The sequence below is a fragment of the Chrysemys picta genome, chromosome 13 (assembly GCF_011386835.1).
Source record: "Chrysemys picta bellii isolate R12L10 chromosome 13, ASM1138683v2, whole genome shotgun sequence".
Classification (NCBI taxonomy): Eukaryota; Metazoa; Chordata; order Testudines; family Emydidae; genus Chrysemys; species Chrysemys picta.
In genome coordinates, this window is record NC_088803.1 from 6,763,219 (window position 1) to 6,785,998 (window position 22,780).

A 22,780-nucleotide genomic window follows, 5' to 3' on the forward strand; every position below is an offset into this window, starting at 1 on the left:
TGACATCAGGGCCTGGCACTGACAAGAGACGGCCCCAAACTTTAGATGTTACTGCTGCCTGGGAGACCCCAAAACCCAAAATAGCGCAATAGCCCCCGCAACACCCACTAGAGGAGCCAGAGATCCAGGGAGTGACAGTAACCAGACATGGGGACGGGGGGGGTTGAAACTGACCTAGTTGGTGGTCCTGCCCGGAGCTGAGTGACCGGGCTGTGTCTCACCCCATGCGTGGAGCAGAGATACCCCACCACAGGACCAGTAAACAGCAGGAGACGGGGGACTCACCTGTGACTGCTATGGAGATCGGTCGGCTCCTGTTTGATGTGATTTCTCGCCCAGACACTGTCTGCCAGGATTCACAGGTATAGGCTCCGCCTTGTGCTTGAATCGATTTGGTGTAACTGTACCGAGGTGAGGGGAGTTCCTTCTGCTGAATTTCCTGATCATCTCTGAAGAACCGAACTCCGAACACAGTGGACGTCCCGGTAGCTGAGCACATCAGGGTCACAGCTTCTCCAGTTATGTAGACAGGCGGCTGCGGGGACAGGCTGAGCTGGGGAGTCGGGAGTGGGGCTGGAAAAGACAAGGGGGTCGGGGGAGGAGATGGCTACTTGGGACGCTGGTGACACAGAAGCAGAGGAAGGGCCAGTGAACCACAGAAGAAGGCGGGATCCTGGACACGGAGCCCAGCCAACCCCAGCTCAGTGCCCAGGGACCACGTCCCCGCCAGGCCATGCAAACACTGAGCAGCAGAGATCTCACTGCCGGGGAACCTTGGTACCTGAGGGGGCAGCTCCTGCCCAGGGCCAGCTCAGCCTGCAGGGGCGGGGAGGGGAGGGCTTGTGCGGCTGAGGCTGGGGGTGTCGGGGAGCTGCCCCCAGCAGGCACAGATCAGGCTTCCCTGCACTAAGGGCAGATGGTAGGAAGGTGCCTCAGAGCCCCGGGCACCCCCTGGGGAGCATCACACACACCAGCTGGGATCTGGCCACATTGACTCCAAAGGAGCTCGGGCTCATTTTCATTGGTCTTGCTGAACCCACAGACTCATTTCCAGGTTTTTTTTATTCTCACCAGCTGGGATCTCGCTCTCTCACGGAGAAGTTTCTGAAACCAGCCCCCTGGTCCCACTGGGCCCTTGGGGTGTGTTTTAACTAATGTTTGTGCTGCATCATAGGCAGCATTTGCACAGACAGGGATTGACAGCACTGGGGAGGGTTTCCAGTCCCCAAACCCTGACCCATGTGACGGATATTGACCCCACACTGGCACTAAGAGGGGTAACAGGAGCTGGAGAGTTTGTCACATCACAATCCTGCCAGTTGGTGATCCCCTGGGACAGCCCAGCCTGTAAGGGGAACCAGCTCTCCAGGGTGGGTACCTGGGGGTATCACGACTCAAGGGGCAGGACAGGGTTACAGACAGGTCTGGAAACAGGGGACAGCATTAGATAGAGAAGAAGGGCAGACCCGGCAGAGATCTCTGGAAGGACCTGGGAGATGAGGGGCAGCTGTTACCCGCTGAGCCATGCAAACACTGAGCAGCAGAGATCTCACTGCCGGGAAACCCAATGGGCCCAGCGTCCCCTCCTTGGTACCTGACGGGGGTATCTACTGCCCAGGGCCAGCTCAGCCTGCAGGGGCGGGGAGGGGAGGGCTTGTGCGGCTGAGACCAGGCAGTCAGGGAGCTGCCCCCAGTAAGCACAGGCCATGCTTCCTCACGCTAAGGGCAGATGGCAGGAACATGCCCGAGGCCCTGGGTATCCCCGAGGAGCGTCACACATGCTCTCTGCTGAGTAAGCCGTGCTGATCACTTATGTGCCCTGGCTGAAGACCCCTTTGGGGATCTGCTCCGCTCTGTGATTGAGGAACCTCTATCCCGTCACTCTCTCACTCCTGGGAGCCGAGCATTTGAGGGTGACTGACTCCCCTCGGATAGAGATGGGGTGCAGGGAGCCAAGAGAGAGCATGGGGCTGGTGGAGAGTCTGGAATGGAGATAGAATGGGGAATCTCCACAAAGTAAGGAGGATGGGGAGATAGATGAAAAAATCCCTAACAGATCCCAGATGAGCCCCCAGCGGAGATGCTCCATGACCCCACCATATCGATTTGGAATCCTGCAGCTTTGTGACCCAGGAGCGCCCAGCATGAGAGGGGAACAGGCTCTCCAGGGAGGTACCCAGGGAGATCAGGGCTCAGGGAGAGGGATGGGGCCGCAGGAGGGTCTGGAAAACAGGCATATGGGTTAGATACAGGAGAAGGTCACACATGGACGGGATCCCTGGAAGGCCTGGGAGGTGAGGGGCAGATGTTACCAGGTTCCATTCATCTCAGGAATAAGAGTGGGATGGAGACTTCTCTGTGGGAAACACTCTGCACCCCTGTACCTCACTAAACCCGAACCCTGCACTGTGCCCACATGTTACCCAGCAGGAGGCTGGGCATCTCTGTGTGGGATCCACTGGCTGGACTGGATTGCCCAGTGCCCAACAGGGGTAAGGGACGGGTGGTCTCTGTCTTAGCTGTGAGCATCAGCTGGTAACTCCACCTAGACCAGAGACTTCTCTAGCGACCAAATCCCTGCTTTGAGAGAAGGATTTAATTAATTAATTAATAATTAATTTTTTGGGGGTATCCTATGGTGCTTTCATGCCTGGGGGCCAAGCACCTCAGGGCAGAACCTTCCCCTCCCATACACAAGGGCCATAGGGATCCTGGTGAACGGGTGCCGGTAGGGGTCAGGGTGACATCAGAAATTGATCCCTCTTCTGATAACAATTATGAATGAAGCAGCAGGACTGAGCATGTAGAACTATATGACTTGTGAGCCAGGATGACAGGGCTGAAAGTTGCCCCACAGCTGTGCCCTCTAAGTGACTAACTTTACTGATCAGCTAGGAGTCTCTCCCTGATGTTGTCGTGCCCAATCTCCCCTCCCCATGGTGTGTCTGACATCAGGGCCTGGCACTGACAAGAGACGGCCCCAAACTTTAAAAGTTACTGCTGCATGGGAGACCCTGAAACCCAAAGGAGCACGATAGCCCCCACAACACCCACTAGAGTAGCCAGAGATCCAGGGAGTGACACTAACCAGACATGGGGGGGGGGGGTTGAAACTGACCTAGTTGGTGGTCCTGTATGGAGCTGAGTGACCGGGTTGTGTCTCACCCCATGTGTGGAGCACAGATACCCCACCACGGGACCAGTAAACAGCAGGAGACGGGGGACTCACCTGTGACTGCTATGGAGATCGGTCGGCTCCTGTTTGATGTGATTTCTCGCCCAGACACTGTCTTCCAGGATTCACAGGTGTACGCTCCGGCTTGTGATCTAGACACCCCTAATAGTTTAATCGAATTGGTGAAACTGTACCGAGGTGAGGGGAGTTCCTTTCGCTGAATTTCCTGATCGTCTCTGAAGAACCGGACTCCGGACACAGTGGACGTCCCAATAGCTGAGCACGTCAGGGTCACAGCTTCTCCAGTTAAGTAGACAGGCTGCTGCGGGGACACGGTGAGCTGGGGAGCCGGGTCGCGGTCTAGAAAAGAACAGGGGGTAAGAGGAGGAGATGGCTACTTGTGTGGCTGGTGACACAGAAGCAGAGGAAGGGCCAGTGAAGCGCAGAAGAAGGCGGGATCCTGGACACGGACCCCAGCGAGCCCCAACTCAGTGCACAGGGACCACATCCCCACCGGGCCATGCAAACACTGAGCAGCAGAGATCTCACTGCCGGGGAACCCAGTGGGACCAGCATCCCCTCCTTGGTACCTGAGGGGGCAGCTCCTGCCCCGGGCAAGCTCAGTCTGCAGGGGCGGGGAGGGGAGGGCTTGTGCGGCTGAGGCTGGGGGTGTCAGGGAGCTGCCCCCAGCAGGCACAGACCAGGCTTCTCTGCACTAAGGACAGATGGTAGGAAGGTGCCTCAGAGCCCCGGGCACCCCCTGGGGAGCATCGCACACGCCACCGGGGATCTGGCCACATTGACTCCAAAGGAGCTCGGGCTCATTTTCATTGGTCTTGCTGAACCCACAGACTCATTTCCAGGTGTTTTTTTTATTCTCACCAGCTGGGATCTCGCTCTCTCACGGCGAAGTTTCTGAAACCAGCCCCCTTGTCCCACTGGGCCCTTGGGGTGTGTTTTAACTAATGTTTGTGCTGCATCATAGTCAGCATTTGCACAGACAGGGATTGACAGCACTGGGGAGGCTTTCCAGTCCCCAAACCCTGACCCGTGTGATGGGTATTGACCCTGCACTGGCACTAAGAGGGGTAACAGGAGCTGGAGAGTTTGTCACATCACAATCCTGCCAGTTGGTGATCCCCTGGGACAGCCCAGCCTGTGAGGGGAACCGGCTCTCCAGGGTGCATACCTGGGGATATCACGGCTCAAAGGGCAGGACCGGGCTACAGACAGGTCTGGAAACAGGGGACAGCGTTAGATAGAGAAGAAGGGCAGACCCGGCAGAGATCTCTGGAAGGACCTGGGAGATGAGGGGCAGCTGTAACCCGCTGAGCCATGCAAACACAGAGCAGCGGAGATCTCACTGCCTGGAAACCCAATGGGCCCAGCGTCCCCTCCTTGGTACCTGACGGGGGAATCTACTGCCCAGGGCCAGCTCAGCCTGCAGGGGCTGGGAGGGGAGGGCTTGTGCGGCTGAGACCAGGCAGTCAGGGAGCTGCCCCCAGTAAGCACAGGCCAGGCTTCCTCACGCTAAGGGTGGGTGGCAGGGACATGCCCCAGGCCCTGGGTATCCCCGAGGAGCGTCACACATGCTTTCTGCTGAGTAAGTCGTGCTGATCACTGATGTGCCCTGGCTGAAGACCCCTTTGGGGATCTGCTCCGCTCTGTGATTGAGGAACCTCTATCCCGTCGCTCTCTCACTCCCGGGAGCCGAGCACTTGAGGGTGACTGACTCCCCTCGGATAGAGATGGGGTGCAGGGAGCCAAGAGAGAGCATAGGGCTGGTGGAGAGTCTGGAATGGAGATAGAATGGGGAATCTCCACAAAGTAAGGAGGATGGGGAGATAGATGAAAAAATCCCTAACAGATCCCAGATGAGCCCCCAGCGGAGATGCTCCATGACCCCACCATATCGATTTGGAATCCTGCAGCTTTGTGACCCCAGGAGCGCCCAGCATGAGAGGGGAACAGGCTCTCCGGGGAGGTACCCAGGGAGATCAGGGCTCAGGGAGAGGGATGGGGCCGCAGGAGGGTCTGGAAAACAGGCATATGGGTTAGATCCAGGAGAAGGTCACACATGGACGGGATGTCTGGAAGGCCTGGGAGGTGAGGGGCAGATGTTACCAGGTTCCATTCATCTCAGGAATAAGAGGGGGATGGAGACTTCTCTGTGGGAAACAGTCTGCACCCCTGTACCTCACTAAACCCGAACCCTGCACTGTGCCCACATGTTACCCAGCAGGAGGCTGGGCATCTCTATGTGGGATCCACTGGCTGGACTGGATTGCCCATTACCCAAGAGGGGTAAGGGGCGGGTGGTCTCTGTCTCAGCTGTGAGCGTCAGCTGGTAACTCCACCTAGACCAGAGACCTCTCTAGCGACCAAATCCCTGCTTTGAGAGAAGGATTTAATTAATTAATTAATAATTCATTTTTGGGGGGTATCCTATGGTGCTTTCATGCCTGGGGGCCAAGCACCTCAGGGCAGCACCTTCCCCTCCCATACACAAGGGCCATAGGGATCCTGGTGAACGGGTGCCGGTAGGGGTCAGGGTGAGATCAGAAATTGATCCCTCTTCTCATAACAATTAGGAATGAAGCAGCAGGACTGAGCATGTAGAACTAGATGACTTGTGAGCCAGGATGACAGGGCTGAAAGTTGCCCCACAGCTGTGCCCTCTAAGTGACTAACTTTACTGATCAGCTAGGAGGCTCTCCCTGCTGTTGTGGTGCCCAATCTCCCCTCCCCATGGTGTGTCTGACATCAGGGCCTGGCACTGACAAGAGACGGCCCCAAACTTTAGATGTTACTGCTGCCTGGGAGACCCCAAAACCCAAAGTAGCACGATAGCCCCCACAACACCCACTAGAGGAGCCAGAGATCCAGGGAGTGACACTAACCAGACATGGGGGGGGGGGGGGTTTGAGACTGACCTAGTTGGTGGTCCTGCCCGGAGCTGAGTGACCAGGTTGTGTCTCACCCCATGTGTGTAGCAGAGATACCCCACCACGGGACCAGTAAACAGCAGGAGTCGGGGGACTCACCTGTGACTGCTATGGAGATCGGTCGGCTCCTGTTTGATGTGATTTCTCGCCCAGACACTGTCTGCCAGGATTCACAGGTATAGGCTCCGCCTTGTGCTTGAATCGAATTGGTGTAACTGTACCGAGGTGAGGGGAGTTCCTTCTGCTGAATTTCCTGATCATCTCTGAAGAACCGGACCCCGGACACAGTGGACGCCCTGGCAGCTGAGCACGTCAGGGTCACAGCTTCTCCAGTTATGTAGACAGGCGGCTGCGGGGACACGGTGAGCTGGGGAGTCGGGAGGGGGGCTGGAAAAGACAAGGGGGTCGGGGGAGGAGATGGCTACTTGTGTGGCTGGTGATACAGAAGCAGAGGAAGGGCCAATGAAGAGCAGAAGAGGGAGGGATCCTGGACACAGACCCCAGCCAGCCCCAACTCAGTGCTCAGGTACCACGTCCCCACCGGGCCATGCAAACACGGAGCAGCAGAGATCTCACTGCCGAGGAACCCAGTGGGACCAGCGTCCCCTCCTTGGTAACTGAGGGGGCAGCTCCTGCCCAGGGCCAGCTCAGCCTGCAGGGGCTGGGAGGGGAGGGCTTGTGCGGCTGAGACCAGGCAGTCAGGGAGCTGCCCCCAGCAAGTACAGACCAGGCTTCCTCACGCTAAGGGCAGGTGGCAGGAACATGCCCCAGAGCCCTGGGTATCCCCGAGGAGTGTCACACATGCTCTTTGCTGAGTAAGTCGTGCTGATCACTGATGTGCCCTGGCTGAAGACCCCTTTGGGGATCTGCTCCGCTCTGTGATTGAGGAGGATTGGGAGATAGATGAAAAAATCCCTAACACACACAAACCAACCCGATCTCCCTGCCCAATGCCGCCTCCCCCAGGCTGGTGGAGAGGGGCTGGTTCTTCCGTGCTGGGATCTCCCGGTCAGACAGACGTATCAGTACAAGCAGGTGCAGGATTTTTTTTATTCTCACCAATTGGGATCTCCCTCTCTCATGGCGAAGTTTCTGAAACCAGCCCCCTTGTCCCACTGGGCCCTTGGGGTGTGTTTTAACTAATGTTTGTGCTGCATCATAGGGAGCATTTGCACAGACAGGGATTGACGGGGCAGGGGAGGGTTTCCAGTCCCCAAACCCTGACCCTGTGTTATGGGTATTGACCCCGCACTGGCACTAAGAGGGGTAACAGGAGCTGGAGAACTTGTCACATCAGAATCCTGCAAGTTGGTGATCCCTTGGGCATCCCAGCCTGTGAGGGAAACAGGCTCTCCGGGGAGGTACTCAGGAAGACCAGGGCTCAGGGAGAGGGACCGGGCCACCGACTGGTCAGACCCGGCAGAGATCTCTGGAAGGATGTGGGAGGTGAGGGGCAGATGTTACCCTCCGGGCCATGCAAACACTGAGCAGCAGAGAAATCACTGCCGGGGAACGCAGTAGGAGGAACGTCCCCTCCTTGGTACCTGAGGGGGGCAGCTCCTTCCCAGGGCCAGCTCAGCCTGCAGGGGCGGGGAGGGGAGGGCTTGTGTGGCTGAGGCTGGAAGTGTCGGGGAGCTGCCCCCAGCAGGCACAGACCAGGCTTCCCTGCACTAAAGGCAGATGGTAGTGAGGTGCCTCGGAGCCGCAGGCACCCCCTGGGGAGCATCACACACGCCAGCTGGGATCTGGCCACAGTGACTCCGAAGGAGCACGAGCTCGTTACATTGATCTGGATCTCCCCATAGACTCTTTTGGAGATTTTGCTGATTCTCACCAGCCGGGATCTCGCTCATTGCTAGCGAAGACTCTGAAACCAGCCCCCTGGTCCCACTGGGCCCTTGGGCTGTTTTTTAAACCAATGTTTCTTCTGTGTCACAGGGAGGATTTGCACAGACGGGGAGTGACGGGGATGGGGTGGTTTTCCAATCCCCAAACCCTGACCCTGTGTGATGGGTATTGACCCCGCACTGGCACTACGAGGTTTAACAGGCACTGGAGAGCCTGTTGCATCAGAATCCTGCCAGGTGGTGACCCCCAAGGCCGAAAGTGAGCCGGTACGGGCCGGTACCGTGTACCGGTAAGAAGACGGTACTGGTCCATAGCAGCCCACATACAAGCGCTGCCGCGACAGTGCTTTAACATCCCTTCCCCTTTTGCACCCCCCAACGGCAGCCCCAGGGCTGGTGCAAGGAAGTTTCGCGCCCCAGGCAAAACTTCCACCTTGCCCTCCCACAGCCATGCGGCAGCTCCCTGCCCCCTCCCCACCCTGAGGCGCCCCCCCGTGGCAGCTCTCCCCCCGGGGAGCCGCGCGGCAGCTCCCCACCCCAGCTCAACTCTGCTATGCCCCCTCCCCGAGCACACGGTCGCCGCTCCACTTCTCCAGTCTCCCAGGCTTGCGGTGCCAATCAGCTGTTTGGTGCTGGAAGCCTGGGAGGGGAGGAGAATTAGAGCGGGGGCGGCGTGCTCGGGGAGGAGGCGGAGCAGAGGTGAGCTGGGGTGGGGAGCTGCCGCACGGCTCCCTGGGGGGTGGGGAGCTGCCATGGGGGCGGGGGGGAAGCTGCTGCACAGCTGGGGTGAGGTCACAAACTGCGGCAGAACTTTAACTTTGCTGCCAACGGAGGGGAGTAAAAGGAGCAGCTGCCCTGGGGCCAGTGATTTAAAAGGGCCCAGGGCTTTGGCCGACGCTGCTGCTACCGCAGCTGGAGCCCTGGGCCCTTTAAATGGCCACTGGAGCCCTGGGCAGTGCGGATGCGATGGCTGGGGGACGCTGACCCCCCCCAGCTCTGCCCCTTCCGCCCGAGGCCCTGCCCCTTCTTTGGACTTACTTTCACCCCTGATAACCACCGGGGCAGTGAAGTGTGTGAATGTCACAGATTCTCTGGTGAGGTACAGGGGGGGCTCAGGGCGAGGGACAGATTCACAGGGGCGGGGGTCTGGAAACAGGGGTCAGCGTTAGATACAGAACAAGGGTCACAGCCGGCTGGGATGTCTGGAAGGATCTGGAAGGTGAGAGGCAGATGTCACTATATTACATTCATCTCAGAAATTACAGGGGGATGGAGACTTCACCGTGGGAAACTCCCTGCACCCCTGCACCTCACTGAGCCCCAATCTGGACTGTGCCCACATGTTACCCAGCGGGAGGCAGGGCCTCTCTGTGTGGGAGTCGCTGGCTGGACTGGATTGCCTAGTGCACACCAGGAGTATGGGAGGTCTCTGTCTCAGCTGTGAGCATCAGCTGATAACTCCACCAGGGTCAGGGACCTCTTCAGAAAGCTTTCATAGAAAAAAAATTTGCTTCCGTTGGTGCCTTCACCCATGGGTGCAGAGTAACTTAGGGTAGCACCTTCCCCTCTCATATACATATGCAATAGGGGATCCTGGTGTATTGGTACCGGCAGGGGAACTGGGTAAGACGCCATAAACTTATCCATCTCCCCATGAGAATCATGAATGAAGCTGCAGGGCAGAGGACTTAGAATTGGTTCCCGTTAGCAGGGATCAGGGCTGTGAGCTTCCCTCCAGCAGTGCCATTATAATGCCAAACTTTAGTGTCTGACAGCAGGGCCTGACACTGGACACAGACGGGGGAGATTAGGTGTTCATTGCATTAAACGTCCCCAAGTTCTCAAATGTTACTGGGGGCGAGGAGCCCCCGAACCTCAAAGTAACACCGACTCCCTGCTCAAAAAACCATCGTAGGGGCCAGAAATTCCAGTGGGTGGCTCTGTGCAGAGCTGAGTAACCAGGCTGTGTCTCACCCCATCCATAGAGAAGAGATACCTGCCACTGGGCCAGCAAACAGCGGGAGACAGGGGTTCTCACCTGTCACGGCTATGGAGATGGGTCGGCTCCTCTCTGATGGGATCTCTCGCCCAGACTCTGTCTCCCAGTAATCACAGGTGTACGCTACGGCTCGCCGTCCAGACACCCCCGACAGTTGAATCGAGCTGGTGTAACTGTACGGAAGTGAGGGGAGATCTGTGGAGTGGATTTCTTCGCCGTCTCTGAAGAACCGGAGCCCGGACACGGTGGACACCCCAGCTGAGCACGTCAGGGTCACAGCTTCTCCAGTTACGTAGACAGGCGGCTGCGGGGACACGGTGAGCTGGGGAGCCGGGAGGGGGGCTGGAAAAGACAAGGGGGTCGGGGGAGGAGACGGTTCCTACTTGGGCGGCTGGTGACACAGACGCAGAGGAAGGGCCAGTGAAGAGCAGAAGAGGGAGGGATCCTGGCCACAGACCCCAGCCAGCCCCAGCTCAGTGCCCAGGAATCAGGTCCCCTCCGGGGCAGGTAAATATAAGGGGATTGTTGTCCCCTTACTAACAGTCAATGTGGTGTTTGGTTGTTAGCTCCCAGTACCAAAAGGGGAGGGGTCGATGGAAATCAGGAGCCTGAGACTGACAGTCCCCAGGGGCAATGGGGAGAGGCCAACGCTCTAAGTCAGTCTGATTGAGAAGGGAGGGAGGGCCGGCGGTGGCGGTGCTTGGCCGGTGGCCGGGGCCAGCGGTGCTCGGCCAGGGGCCGGGGCCAGGGCCGGCGGTGCTTGGACGGGGCCGGGACGGGGCCGGAGCCAGGGCCAGTGGTGCTCAGCCAGGGCCGGGACGGGGCTGGGACGGGGCCGGGACGGGCCAGCGGTGCTCGGCCGGGGCCGGGCCGGGGAGACGCCGGGGCCAGAGCCTCTTGGCCTGGGCTGGCCGGCCGCCGAAGGGAGCTGCTCGGCCAGGGGGGCCGGACTGGGCCGCTCCGCACCCCACCCCAGCCCCAGCCCCAGCCCCAGCTTACCTGCTGCCTCCCTGTTTCAGGCTTCCCGCGATCATTTGATTCACGGGAAGCAGGGGAGGGGGAGGAGCAGGGGGCGAAGCGTTCAGGGGAGGGGGCAGAGTTGGGGCAGGGACTTTGGGGAAGGGGCGGAGTTGGGGCGGGGCTGGGGGCGGGGAAGGGGCAGAGTTGGGGTGGGGCCAGGGCCCCGTGGAGTGTCCTCCTTTTTTAAAACTAAAATATGGTAACCCAGCGAAGGGGACGCTGGGCCCACTGGGACGTGTGGGGAACAGACTGAACTTCCCTGGCATTGCAGAGACGCTGGTTGTGCTGTCCCTGTGCCACAGAGCAGGGTGATGTGTTTTCCTTTCACCTTTCCCATTTCCCCCTTGTTTGTCTATATTGGTTGCTGTTTAATACATTGTACATTTGCTTTGAACTCTCTGGCTGGGTATCACTGCATGTATATCAGTGGGCCAGGGAAGTGCCCAGTGCAGAGAGAGCACCCGGAGTGGGGACACCCCAGCCCTGCCCTAAGTGACCACGACAAGGTTGGGGGTTGAGCCCCCAGGAATCCTGGGCCCAGCCTCATCGGGGTTACGAGGACTCTGCCACACAGGAGAGTGGAAGGGGAGCCTTGAGGTCAGGCAGCCTCTGGGGAAAGGGAGTGGGAGCGAGGACTCAGTTTCCTCACACTAAGGGCAGGTGGTAGCGATGTGCCTCACAGCCCTGGGTACCGACAGGGACCATCACACACACCAGCTGGGGTCTGTGCCACTGACTGAATGAGCTACGGCCTCTTGACACCAGCTGAGGACGTGGCCCCTTTGACTATAATGGAGCGACAGCGTTTTTCCGTTGGGCTGGCTGTACCTATAGGCTCCTTTGGAGATGTTGCTGAGTCTCACCAGCTGGGATCTCGCTCATTCACGGCAAAGACTCTGATACCAGCCCCCTGGTCCAAATGGGCCCTTGGTGTGTTTTAAACTAATGTCTGGAGGTTCTGCGGTGGCTCAGGGAGCCTTTGCACAGACAGGGGCTGACGGGACTGGGGAGGGTTTCCAATCCCCAAACCCTGACCCCGTGTGTTGGGTTTTTACCCCGCACTGGCACAAAAAGGGGTAACAGGAGCTGCAGAGCTCGTCACATTGGAATCCTGCAAGTTAGTGACCGCAGGGTCAGCCCCGTGTGTGAGACGAACAGGCTCTCCGGAGAGGTACCCAGGGAGATCAGGGCTCAGGGAGAGGGTTGGGGCCGCAGAGGGGCCTGGAAAAGAGGGATCAATGTTAGATACAGAAGAAGAGTCACAACCAGCAGTGATCTCTGGAAGGACCTGGGACTTTAGGGTGAAATTCATCTCAGAAATTACAGGGGTATTGAGATTTCTCTGTGGGAAACACCCTGCACCCTGTACCTCACTGAACTCCAACCCTGCACTGTGCCCACATATTACCCAGCAGGAGAGAGAGCCTCTCTGTGTGGGATCCACTGGCTTTACTGGGTTGCCTAGTGCACAGCAGGGGTACGGGACGAGTAATCTCTGTCTCAACTGTGAGCATCAGCTGGTCACTCCACTGGGACCAGGGAGCCTTTCACAGACCAAATCCCTGACGTGATAGAGGAACTTTGTGTCCTATTGGTTTTTTTGCTGCCAGGTGCTGAGCACCTCAGCGGAGCACCTTCCCCTCCGATACACATGGCAGTAGGGGATCCTGGCATATTGGTGCCAGCAGGGGGTTGTTGTAACATGATAGAAACCAATCCCTCTCTCGAGAGAAACCATGACCGTGGAATCCATGCAGCTGCAGGGCTGAAGATTTACAGTGGGTGGCCCTGACAGTGCCCAGCTGTGTCCCTAGCACTGTGTGCCTCCCCACAGCAGTGTCCACCTGGGACCCCAGAGTTGTAAGCTTCCCTGTAGCAGTGCCCATTTTTTGTTGATCAGGTGGGACACCTCTGCTCACCACGGAATGTCTGATATGAGGGGAGTGGCCCTGACCAGAGACGGGGTGAAGCTGACATGTTGCGGTGTGTGACCATATGGGGATTTTCCATAATATTTCCTATGATTTCTGTGCATGTCTCAGTTTCCCCTATGTGCTAACTAGGTAGAGGGAAAACGTTGTTTAGTCTTTGCAGAGACGCAGAGATCTGGGTGTGAGTAATGCCTAGCGGCCTGGGTCGTCGGTCCCCATTCCCATGGAGAGCTCGAGAAGATAATGATCACTCCAACTGCCTGGACATTTGGTGCCTTGCAACTAATGACCATGGATGGCCCACCCTCTGCAGGAAGGCAGCCAGCATTGACCAACTAGAGAACAAAGCTCCAGCCAGGCTCTGCATTAGTGCTGAGGACTGCACTGGGATCCTGCTGCCCTTTTTGATAGAAGAATCCGTGTCCCGAAACCTGCTCAGGCCGAGGAACCAAGCACCTGAGGGTAGCCCACACCTCTGGGAGATGCACTGTGTACCCGTGGTCGGGAGAGACGATGGAGGACAGTGGGTGAGCTGGAACAGAGTCAGAGGGGTCAGTGGAGAGGGAGAGGCCACAACGGAATGAGGAGATTGGAGAAGGGGGAAGAGATGAGTCCTCGACAGACATGATCACAAACCAGCCTTATCTCACTGCCCGGCACCCACCCCCGACGCTGGGAAATACACCACGGCAAATAAACCATAGCCCATCTCTCTCTCTCCCTCTCTCTTTCTCTCTCTATCTCTCACTCACTCGGGGATCTTTCCATAGATCCCAAGACCAGAATGGACCATTGTGATCATGGAGTCTGACCCCCTGTGTCACCCAGGTCCTAGGACTTCCCTGAATTGATTCCTCTGTGACCTAGAGCACATCTCTGAGAAAAACATTTAGGGCATGGTTACACTTGCAGATGTAGAGTGCTGAGAGTTAAACCAGCCTTCAGAGACCACAGCAGGGAAATCGCTTACGTGTGTTCACACTGTCAGCTGCAAGTGCAGTGATATGGCCACATTAGCAGCTCTTGCAACGCTACAGAGAGCAGTGCATTGCGGTAGCTATCCCAGTGTGCAAGTGGCTGCAACATGCTTCTCAAATTGGGGGGGAGTTGGTGGACTGTGACAGGAAGTTTGTTGTGTGTATGTGGGGGGAGAGACAGTGTGTTTTGGGGGGCTGAGAGTGTGTCAGCATGCTGTCTTGTAAGTTCAGACAGCAGCAGACTCCCTCCACACACCCCTCACACACACTCACAACAGAAGCATTCCACACTAATGGGTGCTTTGTCCCGGAGCAGATAAGCATGTGGGCTGTCAGAAACAGAGCTTTCAAAACAATGGGAAGAGTGGCCACTTGACTTCAGGGGATTATGGGACGTTTCTGGAGGCCAATCACAGCGCAGTAATGCAACACCTCGTTCACACTGACGCATGGGCATTTCAGTCGGGGCGCAGCAAGCTTTATGCTTCTCGTAGAGGTGGATTACCAGGAGCTCTCCAGGTGCAGAGTCCAGGCCCTCTATGTGCCTTGCCAGTGTGGACACATCGGGAGTTAGGGCACCCAGGGCTGCTTTAATGCGCTCTCACTTGCAAGTATAGCCAAGCCAGCAGGCTTGATTCAGAAGTTGCCAGCGCTGGAGAATCCACCACGACCCCTGGGGAACTGTCCCAGTAGTGAATTCCCCTCACTGTTAAAATCTGCGCCTTATTTCCTGCCTGAATTTGTCTAGCTCCAGCTTCCAGGCACTGGATCGTGTTAGATCTTTTTCTGTCGATTGCCCGGTTTCTGTTCCCATTGGGAACTGCTAGACTGTGATCAACTCCCTCTTAACCTTCTCTTTGTTACAGTAAACACCTGCAGCTTCTGGAGTCTCTCACTATAAGATGGACCCACCCTTTGTGCTGCTGGGCAAATTCCAGCTCCCCCCATCTGTGAAACTTAACACCCCCCAGCCCGCAGCCTACTCCACCCATATCCTCCCACTGCCCCCAAATCTGCTGCTCCACCATCCTGTGCACGGAGGAGATGACAGGGCGGATGGGACTAGACTGTTGCAAAGAGCAATTCAGGGAAAAGGGCAGGAGCCAAGGAGAGAATCTCTCTTTCTCACCAGGGATTAGGGGCATGAGCAGCAGAGCTGGGGTGGGAAGGGTTCTTCATGTGCCTGGGGAGCACCAGGACCCCCTCTGTGTCCTTCCTGGGGGAGCGGGTGGGGGATGATGAGCATGGGAGGGTCCTTAATCCACCTGGGGCACCCGAAGATCCCCCACTCTCCCTCCTGGAGAAAGGGGGTTCAAATGGGGGCATGGTTGTTAATGCAAATATTCACCCCAAGTTCTCTGTCTGGGGGGAGGGGAAGAATCAGCTGGCCATGAGACCTGCCGAGCTGTAGCTAGAAGGCTTCAAAGAGAAAGAGAAATGAGGAAGCTCAGGCGGATGAGGGGAAGGGTGGGGGGAGTTTTTCTACCCACCGCATTTCCTCTGGGGTCTCTGCAGACCCTGCTGTTAATGTCCTGCTGGGCAGTGCTGGCTCTCTGCCCCCTGACCCTGAGCCCTGTGTGGGAGCCCAGAGCCGGGGTAGGGAGACCTCCCACCTCCACACAGCCCCACCCCTATGGACCCCTGCCTGGGGGGGACTCAGTGTAATGGGGAGGTGGGTGCTCAGTCTCCACAGCCAGTCCAGTCCTCGCTCTCTCTGCTGAGGCTGCCAATGAGGGGCTGGGTAGAGCCCATGGGGACGGGGGATCTTCTTCACTACAGCCGGTGCTGGGACCCGCCACATGGACCCCCACAAACTGCCATCAGCTGGGGTCACTCTTCTGCCCCCACAGATGTGATTCTGGAGTGGAGCTGCTGCTGCTGCTGCAGGTTCCACAGGAGACACCTGTGAATGGGGCAGCCTGACCCACACAGGGGATGACAAGGGAGCACCCGGGGATCCCCCCTTCTTTGGAATGCCAAACATCACACACATTGCGATAGGAGGGGGATCCGTGCCACCACCCCCATTGTCCAAGACCCCACCCCCACCGCGAGCATCTCAGCAAGGACAGGAGACGTTCTTACCGTCTGGGGACACCGGCCTTGGGAGCATCAGGAGAGAGGCTGGAAGGGAAGAGAAGAGCGGGGGTGAGAGCTCTGGGGAGAGGGTGAAGAGAGTAGAGGGATGGAGGGATGTGGGTGGGAGGATCACCAGGCAGACTGACAGAGGGAGGGATGTGGACCGAGGGAAGTGACTTACCAAGCAGAGGCAGAAGGTGAGTTAGCGCCATGCTGAGCTGGTCGCTCTGGGCTCGGAGCTGGGCTCTTAGCTCAGCCACTGGCCCCGTCTGGACGCAGGAAGGGGAATGGGCTCCTCCTCTCTGATGAAGGGAGAGGAAGCCACAGCCTCAGGCGTGGTCACTGCTCAGCTCAGGGACTGGAGAGACACTGGTTCCTTATGCGCAGGGCGTGCAGAGGGGAGCTGGCCTTTTCACATGGCTGACACTGTTGGGGAGGGCTAAAGCGGCAGCCCCAGGTAACTGACACCTCCAGGTGTGGGCTAGGGACTCAGCGGGGCTAAAGGAACCTAAGGTGAGTTAACCTGGTTTACACCAGCTGGGGATCTTCCCCTTTGAGTCCAGTGGAGCTACGTCCCCATGACCCCAGCTGGGATCCTGGCCTCATTGACTCCGGTAGAGCTATGTAACAATGACCCCACCTGGGGATCTCGCTCATTCATGGCAATGGCTCTAAAACCAGCCCCCTGGTCCTGCTGTGGCCTTGGGGTGTGTTATAAACTAACATTTAGAGGTTCTGTGCCTCTGTCATGGACTCACAGGACTCGTGCTCTCTCGGCTCCGTACGGTTCCTGGGGGAAAACCCTTCAGAGCCACAGCCCTTCTCGGGGAGCCACTCTCTCTCTCGGGGGTTAAGCCGTAGGCCTCTCTTTCTCCTGGAACCACACCTCTCTGAAACTTCAGTACGCCTTTCGCTCACCTTAGCCCCCTCAGGGAGTCCTCTCGCTCTGGCTCCCCGGGGCCTCCATGGCCAGAGGGAGCAATGCAACTCTGATCTCTTGACTGGAGTGACTCTCAGCTGGCGTAAAGCAGAAGGGTTATTGAATGTCTGAACACAGCTTAGGAAACTCTCCGGGCCCTTGGTCCTAGCAACCCTCAGCACAGAACATCTAGATCTCTCCTGCATCCAGGGGGCCTCTGGCTGCTCTCTCTCCCCAGTCCAGAAGTCCTCTCCTTCCAGCTGGGCATCTGATATCACTTTCCCCTTAGCCCCACCTCTGTATTTTGTCTTTTGTCCCAGGTAAACAGGTCACCTGGGCCTCCTCTCCTCTCAGCCTCTCCTGTCATCCATCCTCTTTCCCCACTGGCTCGAACCAGCTGCTCGGGTCACTGGGGTCCTCTCTCCACAGCCATTGTCCTTCCACAGGCCAGAACCAGCTGTGACTTTTGAGCTGAGCCTACTGGTCACCAGTCGCTGGGGTATCCATTCTCCAGGCCCTGGTCCGGGGTCCCTACTGCCACCACTGGCCCTCTGTAACAACAAACTCTGTCTCCCACCACCTCGCTAAACCAGTAACACACAGGGAAACTGAGTCCCACACCCTCTGCATGCAAACCAGTGGAAAAAAAGACACCCCCCCCCGCTTCGTCACATCTCTCCCCATTTCGAGTCAGAACTATAGAAAACTCTCCAGCATGAACCTTCAGCAAAACAAATGGAGTGTCTCAGAGATGGAGGGTGCCAGAGAATTTCACTGTTGTCCTACAGCCGTGTGGGCACTTCCTGGGAGCATCTTGTAGATCCTGGAGGACACAAACGCAAGGAGCAATGCAGGGTCATCAACCCTCCGGGCTCCATTTCATACCACGTCCTGCCTCGTGAGCTGTGATTCACTCTGATCTCTCATTCTCAGCAAGATTGGGTGACCCCAACCGTGTTCAGTGCATTGCCCTGGGGCGCCATGCTGCAGGGAGCAGGACAGGGGATCAGCAGGGGGCGCTCTCCCCTGACAGGCAGTGCTGGCTGCCATATCCTGTGTGGTGCCAGGGGGCGCTGTGCTTCAGGAAAGTGCGTGAATGTCTCCTTGGGGTGCATTGTGCTGCTGGATTTGTCATCTCTTGGAAAGTGTCCATAGATGCTAATGACATGCCTGGTAGTTAAATACCCACTCTTCACATGCACAGTTCTTGTCCCCAAAATTCCCACGTCCACTTCAACTGGGCACATAAATCTTGCTCTGTTGAGTTCATGGATATAGGTCCTGTGTCTTTGTACAACAGCTCCTGTGTCTTAACATAAGAAGATAAGAACGGCCATGCTGGGTCAGACCAAAGGTCCATCTTGCCCAGTATCCTGTCTACCGACAGTGGCCAAGACCAGGTGCCCCAGAGGGAGTGAATCTAACAGGCAATGATCAAGTGATCTCTCTCCTGCCGTCCATCTCCACCCTCTGGCAAACAGAGGCTAGGGACACCATTCCTTATCCATCCTGGCTAATAGCTCCAAGATCTTTTTCCTGACTTGTTGTAGCTAAATTAGCCCCCATCATATTGTATGTATAGTTGGGGTTATTTTTTCCAAGGTGCATTACTTTACATTTATCCACATTAAATTTTATTTGCCATTTTGTTGCCCAATCACTTAGTCTGACGCTAGGGGAGGGTGGATAAGTCTATGTTGGCTGGGATCACTGGTCACTGACTGTGCAAAAGCCGCTATGCCAACAGCAGGGGGGCTGCATGGAAGCGCTGGGTGTGAAATTGGGGTTTGATCCAAAACCTCCTGCCCTGTAATCCTGGGTCCCTTGAAATGATGAGCTGCTACAGCTCCCTGCTGGACATTCCCCGACAGCAGACAACCGTGTAGCAGGGCCGGCACCAGCGCAGGAAGCAGGTGCTTGGGGCGGCCAATGGAAAGGGGTGGCCCGTCCGGGTCTTTGGCAGCAATTTGGTGGCGGGTCCCTAGAGGGAGGGAGGGACCCGCCGCCGAATTGCTGCTAAAGAATGAAGCGGTGCGGTAGAGCTGCCACCGAAGTGCCGCCGATCGCGGCTTTATCTTTTTTTTTTTGGCTTTGCCACTTGGGGTGGCAAAAAAGCTGGAGCCGGCCCTGCCGTGTACTGATGATGTACTGATGGGTGTGGGAGCCGCCACCACCGCTGCCCCTTCCGGAACAGGCTCAGGGCCCCGCGCCCTGGCGGCAGCTCACATGCCCGGGGAGCCGCAGAGCCGAGCATGGCGAGCGGGGAACCGGGGGGCACATGATGGCTGGGGCCCGCATGCATCTGCTGCAGCCTGCAGGAGCCCCCGGGTGGGGCAGGCCGCAACCTTGGCAGGAGGGGTGGGGGGCGTGGCTGCTCCCCGCTAGTGGCACCGCCGCCTTTGCAGGGCTGCTCCATGGCTGGGGCTCACCGCCCCCACAAGCCAACACTCTGGCTCTCCAGTGCCTCCGGAAGGCGGCTCCTCCCTGCCGAGACAGGGCACCGCTTTTTGGCGCCCGCAACCACTTGGCGCCCCAGGAGACCGCCTAGTTCACCTAGCGGTTGCACCGGCCCTGGGCCTCCATCATTACACAGGCCAGAGAACTAGAGCCTAACCAGCGCTTACTTCCCTCTGGCCCCTACTCCTACTTCTGATTATTATCCTCTCTCCCTCCTTCTATGCTGGACTCCAGCCTTTGAATTAACATCTGCTCCTTTTATTCCCCTCCTTTTCTGCCCCCTCTTTCCTCTTTCATGGTCCTGATAAGCCTCACGACACAACATTCACACCCAACATAGCTGCACAGGTGAGAAAATGACCTCCTCCCTGCCCTACATGCCCACCCAATCAGCAACATGGCCGCTATACAGAGGTCAACACAGCGGTAAAACATGAGTGCTCAACACAGCCAATGACAAATCTACCCACTGTGGCAGCTTGATTTCCAATATGGCCGCCCTTTAGAGAGCAGCACAACGTATGGCCGTTCAACATGGCCAAGAACAGCTGCCCAGTAGACATAGATCTGTGCATTCAATATGGCTGCTTTGCACATCTACCCTCTGGGATGGAAGAAACCAGCAGGATCATCGTACCCTCACCCAGTCTGGCCATATGGGGTGTGATTGCCAGATGCTCTAGGCCCTCCCTATCTGCAGAGGGCTCCATAAATTTCAGGCATTGGGGCATTAGTAACAGAGAGGTGACAGAAAATTAGGCATCTCCTGGTGACCCTGGCTGCCTTCTGACCCCACTTCCCAGCTCCATTTTATGTCTGAAGGATGAAATCCCCAGCCCCTCACCCAGCTCTTGCTCATTTCTGTGGGGAGCCCCTCAGGATCCACAGGTGAAGCAAGAGGCTCTGGAGAGAGAGCACAGGTCATCTCTGAATAAATTGAATTCTGGGCACCATCTCCACATTCCCAACTGCCATGTCCCAGCTGACCCCTCCCCTTTGCTGCTCCCCACAGATCCCCCTCCCCAGCCAGTGCTGAGCTTGGGTCCCCGTCCAGTGGGGTGAGCGAAAGGCTCCCCCTGTTGATCACCAGTGCGGCCCCTGGGGATGCTGGTGAACGGAGGTTTCATTTCTACAAGGACGGAGCCAAGATCATCCCCAGGGAAGCAGGGTCTGAGATCAGCACCACAGAGCTTGGCAGCAGCTCTGTGAATGTCTCTGTGCTCAGCATCCCATGGGCGAGCTCCAACAACACCGGGAAATTCAGCTGTGGGTATGAGGAGAATGTGGGCAGGAGGTGGATCCCATCCCCCGGCAGCCGGGCCGTGACTGTCACCGGGAACATCACAGTGACAGGTGAGGCGGCTCTTGGCTGCTAACATCTCCCCAGACACATTCACCCTCCTAACCCCACACAGGGACATCATGTGCAACACGCTCAGCAGTGATGTTCACTTGCCGGATATTCTCATGATTTTCCGCTCTCTTCAGCTCCCAGCTTCTTCTGGATACAGAAGTTGGTGGTGGGTGGCTCCTTCTTCCTCATCAATGGCCTCATCTTCCTCATCTCCCACTGCTGCTTCTAGATCCAGGTAACTGGCGTGTTCTGGGAACGGGGCCCTTCAGTCTGTGCCTTGGATTCTCTCCACAAAGAAGCCCATTTGGGCTGCAATCGCTCCCCTTGAATTTCAGCCTGGGGCGGGGAGGTTCTGGTGGAAAGTCCAAGAGTGAGATCTGAGAAACCTCCCCAGGATCTGAAAGGGCTTTAGGCACCATGAACACTTTAGCAACCAACCAAAATACAACTGCATCTGGGGTGGGGCATGGCCACTGTTTCACAGCTGTACAACCCTTGTGCACGGAGTTTGCTTGCTCGGTGTGGACCCAGGCAGCCCTGTAGTCGCACCTTACACACGGCTGCAATGTCGTGTGTACATACTCTGCCTTGCAAGGTATCATTTCAAACTCCCACCACACTGGTCAATAATATCACTGTGGAGCATATGTGAGAATGCCACAGGTGGAGATACGGCCGACCTCTGTGAGTCTGTTTTAAAGCCTGCATTTGAACAAAGGGGAACCAGGTCTGCCCAGGGATTGAATACAAATGAAGCTGGATGACTGATGAGAAGACAATTAGGAAGTACATGTATGGTAAACAAAGCCATCGAGCCACCAAGGAGAGGAAGTGATGACTCAGCTATCGACGGGGGCTGGAGATGGCACCCCCAGGAGACCTTCCTGCTTCTTGAAGCAGTGTCAATGAACATAGAGAGACATGCTCTCCTGGCTGATAGAGAGAGGGGCAGCGAACCCCCAACTTACCTTCCCCCTAAGATGACAAGGGAAACCAGCACCTCGCACTTTAGTGGAAGGTACTGACCGAGAGCCAGCCGGACAGGCTGGACCAAACGTAATTGGAGAGCAAAACCATCTTCAATGCAGTCCGTCCTTTGCTACATTGAATTTGAGCCTTTCAGCTGTGTGTTTTCACTTTGATTGACTTGTAACCATCTGTAACTTGGTTTCTTTTTACTTGGCATCGCTTAACCCATGGCCTGTTGTTGATAAACTTGGTTTATTTTAATCTAATCAACCCAGGGTTGGGTCTGAATTTAAGTCACTGGTAACTCCAGTTAACGTGGCGAGCAGCTCGGGATTGTCTCTTTAAAGGAGGAAGTGACTCTTGTTATTTATGTGGATGGTCCAGGAGAGGGCTGCACATTTCAGGGTGGATGGTCTGGGGGAAACTTGGGCCTGGGGGGGTGGGTTTGGGGTCCCTTGACTAGCAGTAACCAAGGCTGGGGGAGACCAGAGCATGACAGGAAGTACCAAGCAGGCTTCTGGAGGTGGAGTTTCTACACCAGGCCTGTTGATCACACAGACACTCAGTACCGGCTTGTCTCCTGGCTGGGAGCATCCAGACAGAGCTGCAGTTGCCCAGCATTTCAGGGTATCCAGGCTTACAGGGCAGGTGGTTTTGGATCAAAACTGAAAACGTTGGAAAGGGAAATGCTGGGTCATACACCTGTGTGTACTGGAGATGGAATCCAGTTAAGAGATCTTATCTAGAGACAGTGTCACCATCTCCATCACAGTGACACGTGAGCCCCTCTTTTTCCTGCTGTTTGGTGGGAGGGTGACTGGGAATCTGAAGCCCAGCCCAATATCCCAGCTTCACCCCCTGTCTCTAGGGAGTGCCACTCCCTGTGTCTCAGATACGCCATGGTGGGCTTTGGGTGGATCCAAGCTGATTATTAAAGCCTGGGCACCAGCAGGGCACTGCTGTGGGGAAGGGCAGAGCACTCGTGTCCCCACTGGGCACTGCTGTGGGGAAGCTCACAGTGCTCGTGTCCCCGCTGGGCACTGCTGTGGGGAAGCTCACAGCACTCATGTCCCAGCTGGGCACTGCTGTGTGGAAGCTCACATTGCAG

General features: G+C 56.9%; 1 protein-coding gene across 1 annotated transcript in view; it reads right to left on the minus strand.

The window, feature by feature from the left end:
• Window positions 1-22,780, minus strand: part of LOC122172995 (alpha-1B-glycoprotein-like) — a 50,569-nt gene that overhangs the window by 5,791 nt on the left and 21,998 nt on the right. Inside the window, exons 3-6 of the mRNA XM_065566517.1 lie at window positions 10,006-10,308; window positions 6,220-6,507; window positions 3,230-3,535; window positions 286-573 (exon numbers count right to left, since the gene is read on the minus strand). Coding sequence (XP_065422589.1) covers window positions 286-573; window positions 3,230-3,535; window positions 6,220-6,507; window positions 10,006-10,308 — 1,185 coding nt within the window. The remainder of the gene's footprint in view (window positions 1-285; window positions 574-3,229; window positions 3,536-6,219; window positions 6,508-10,005; window positions 10,309-22,780) is intronic.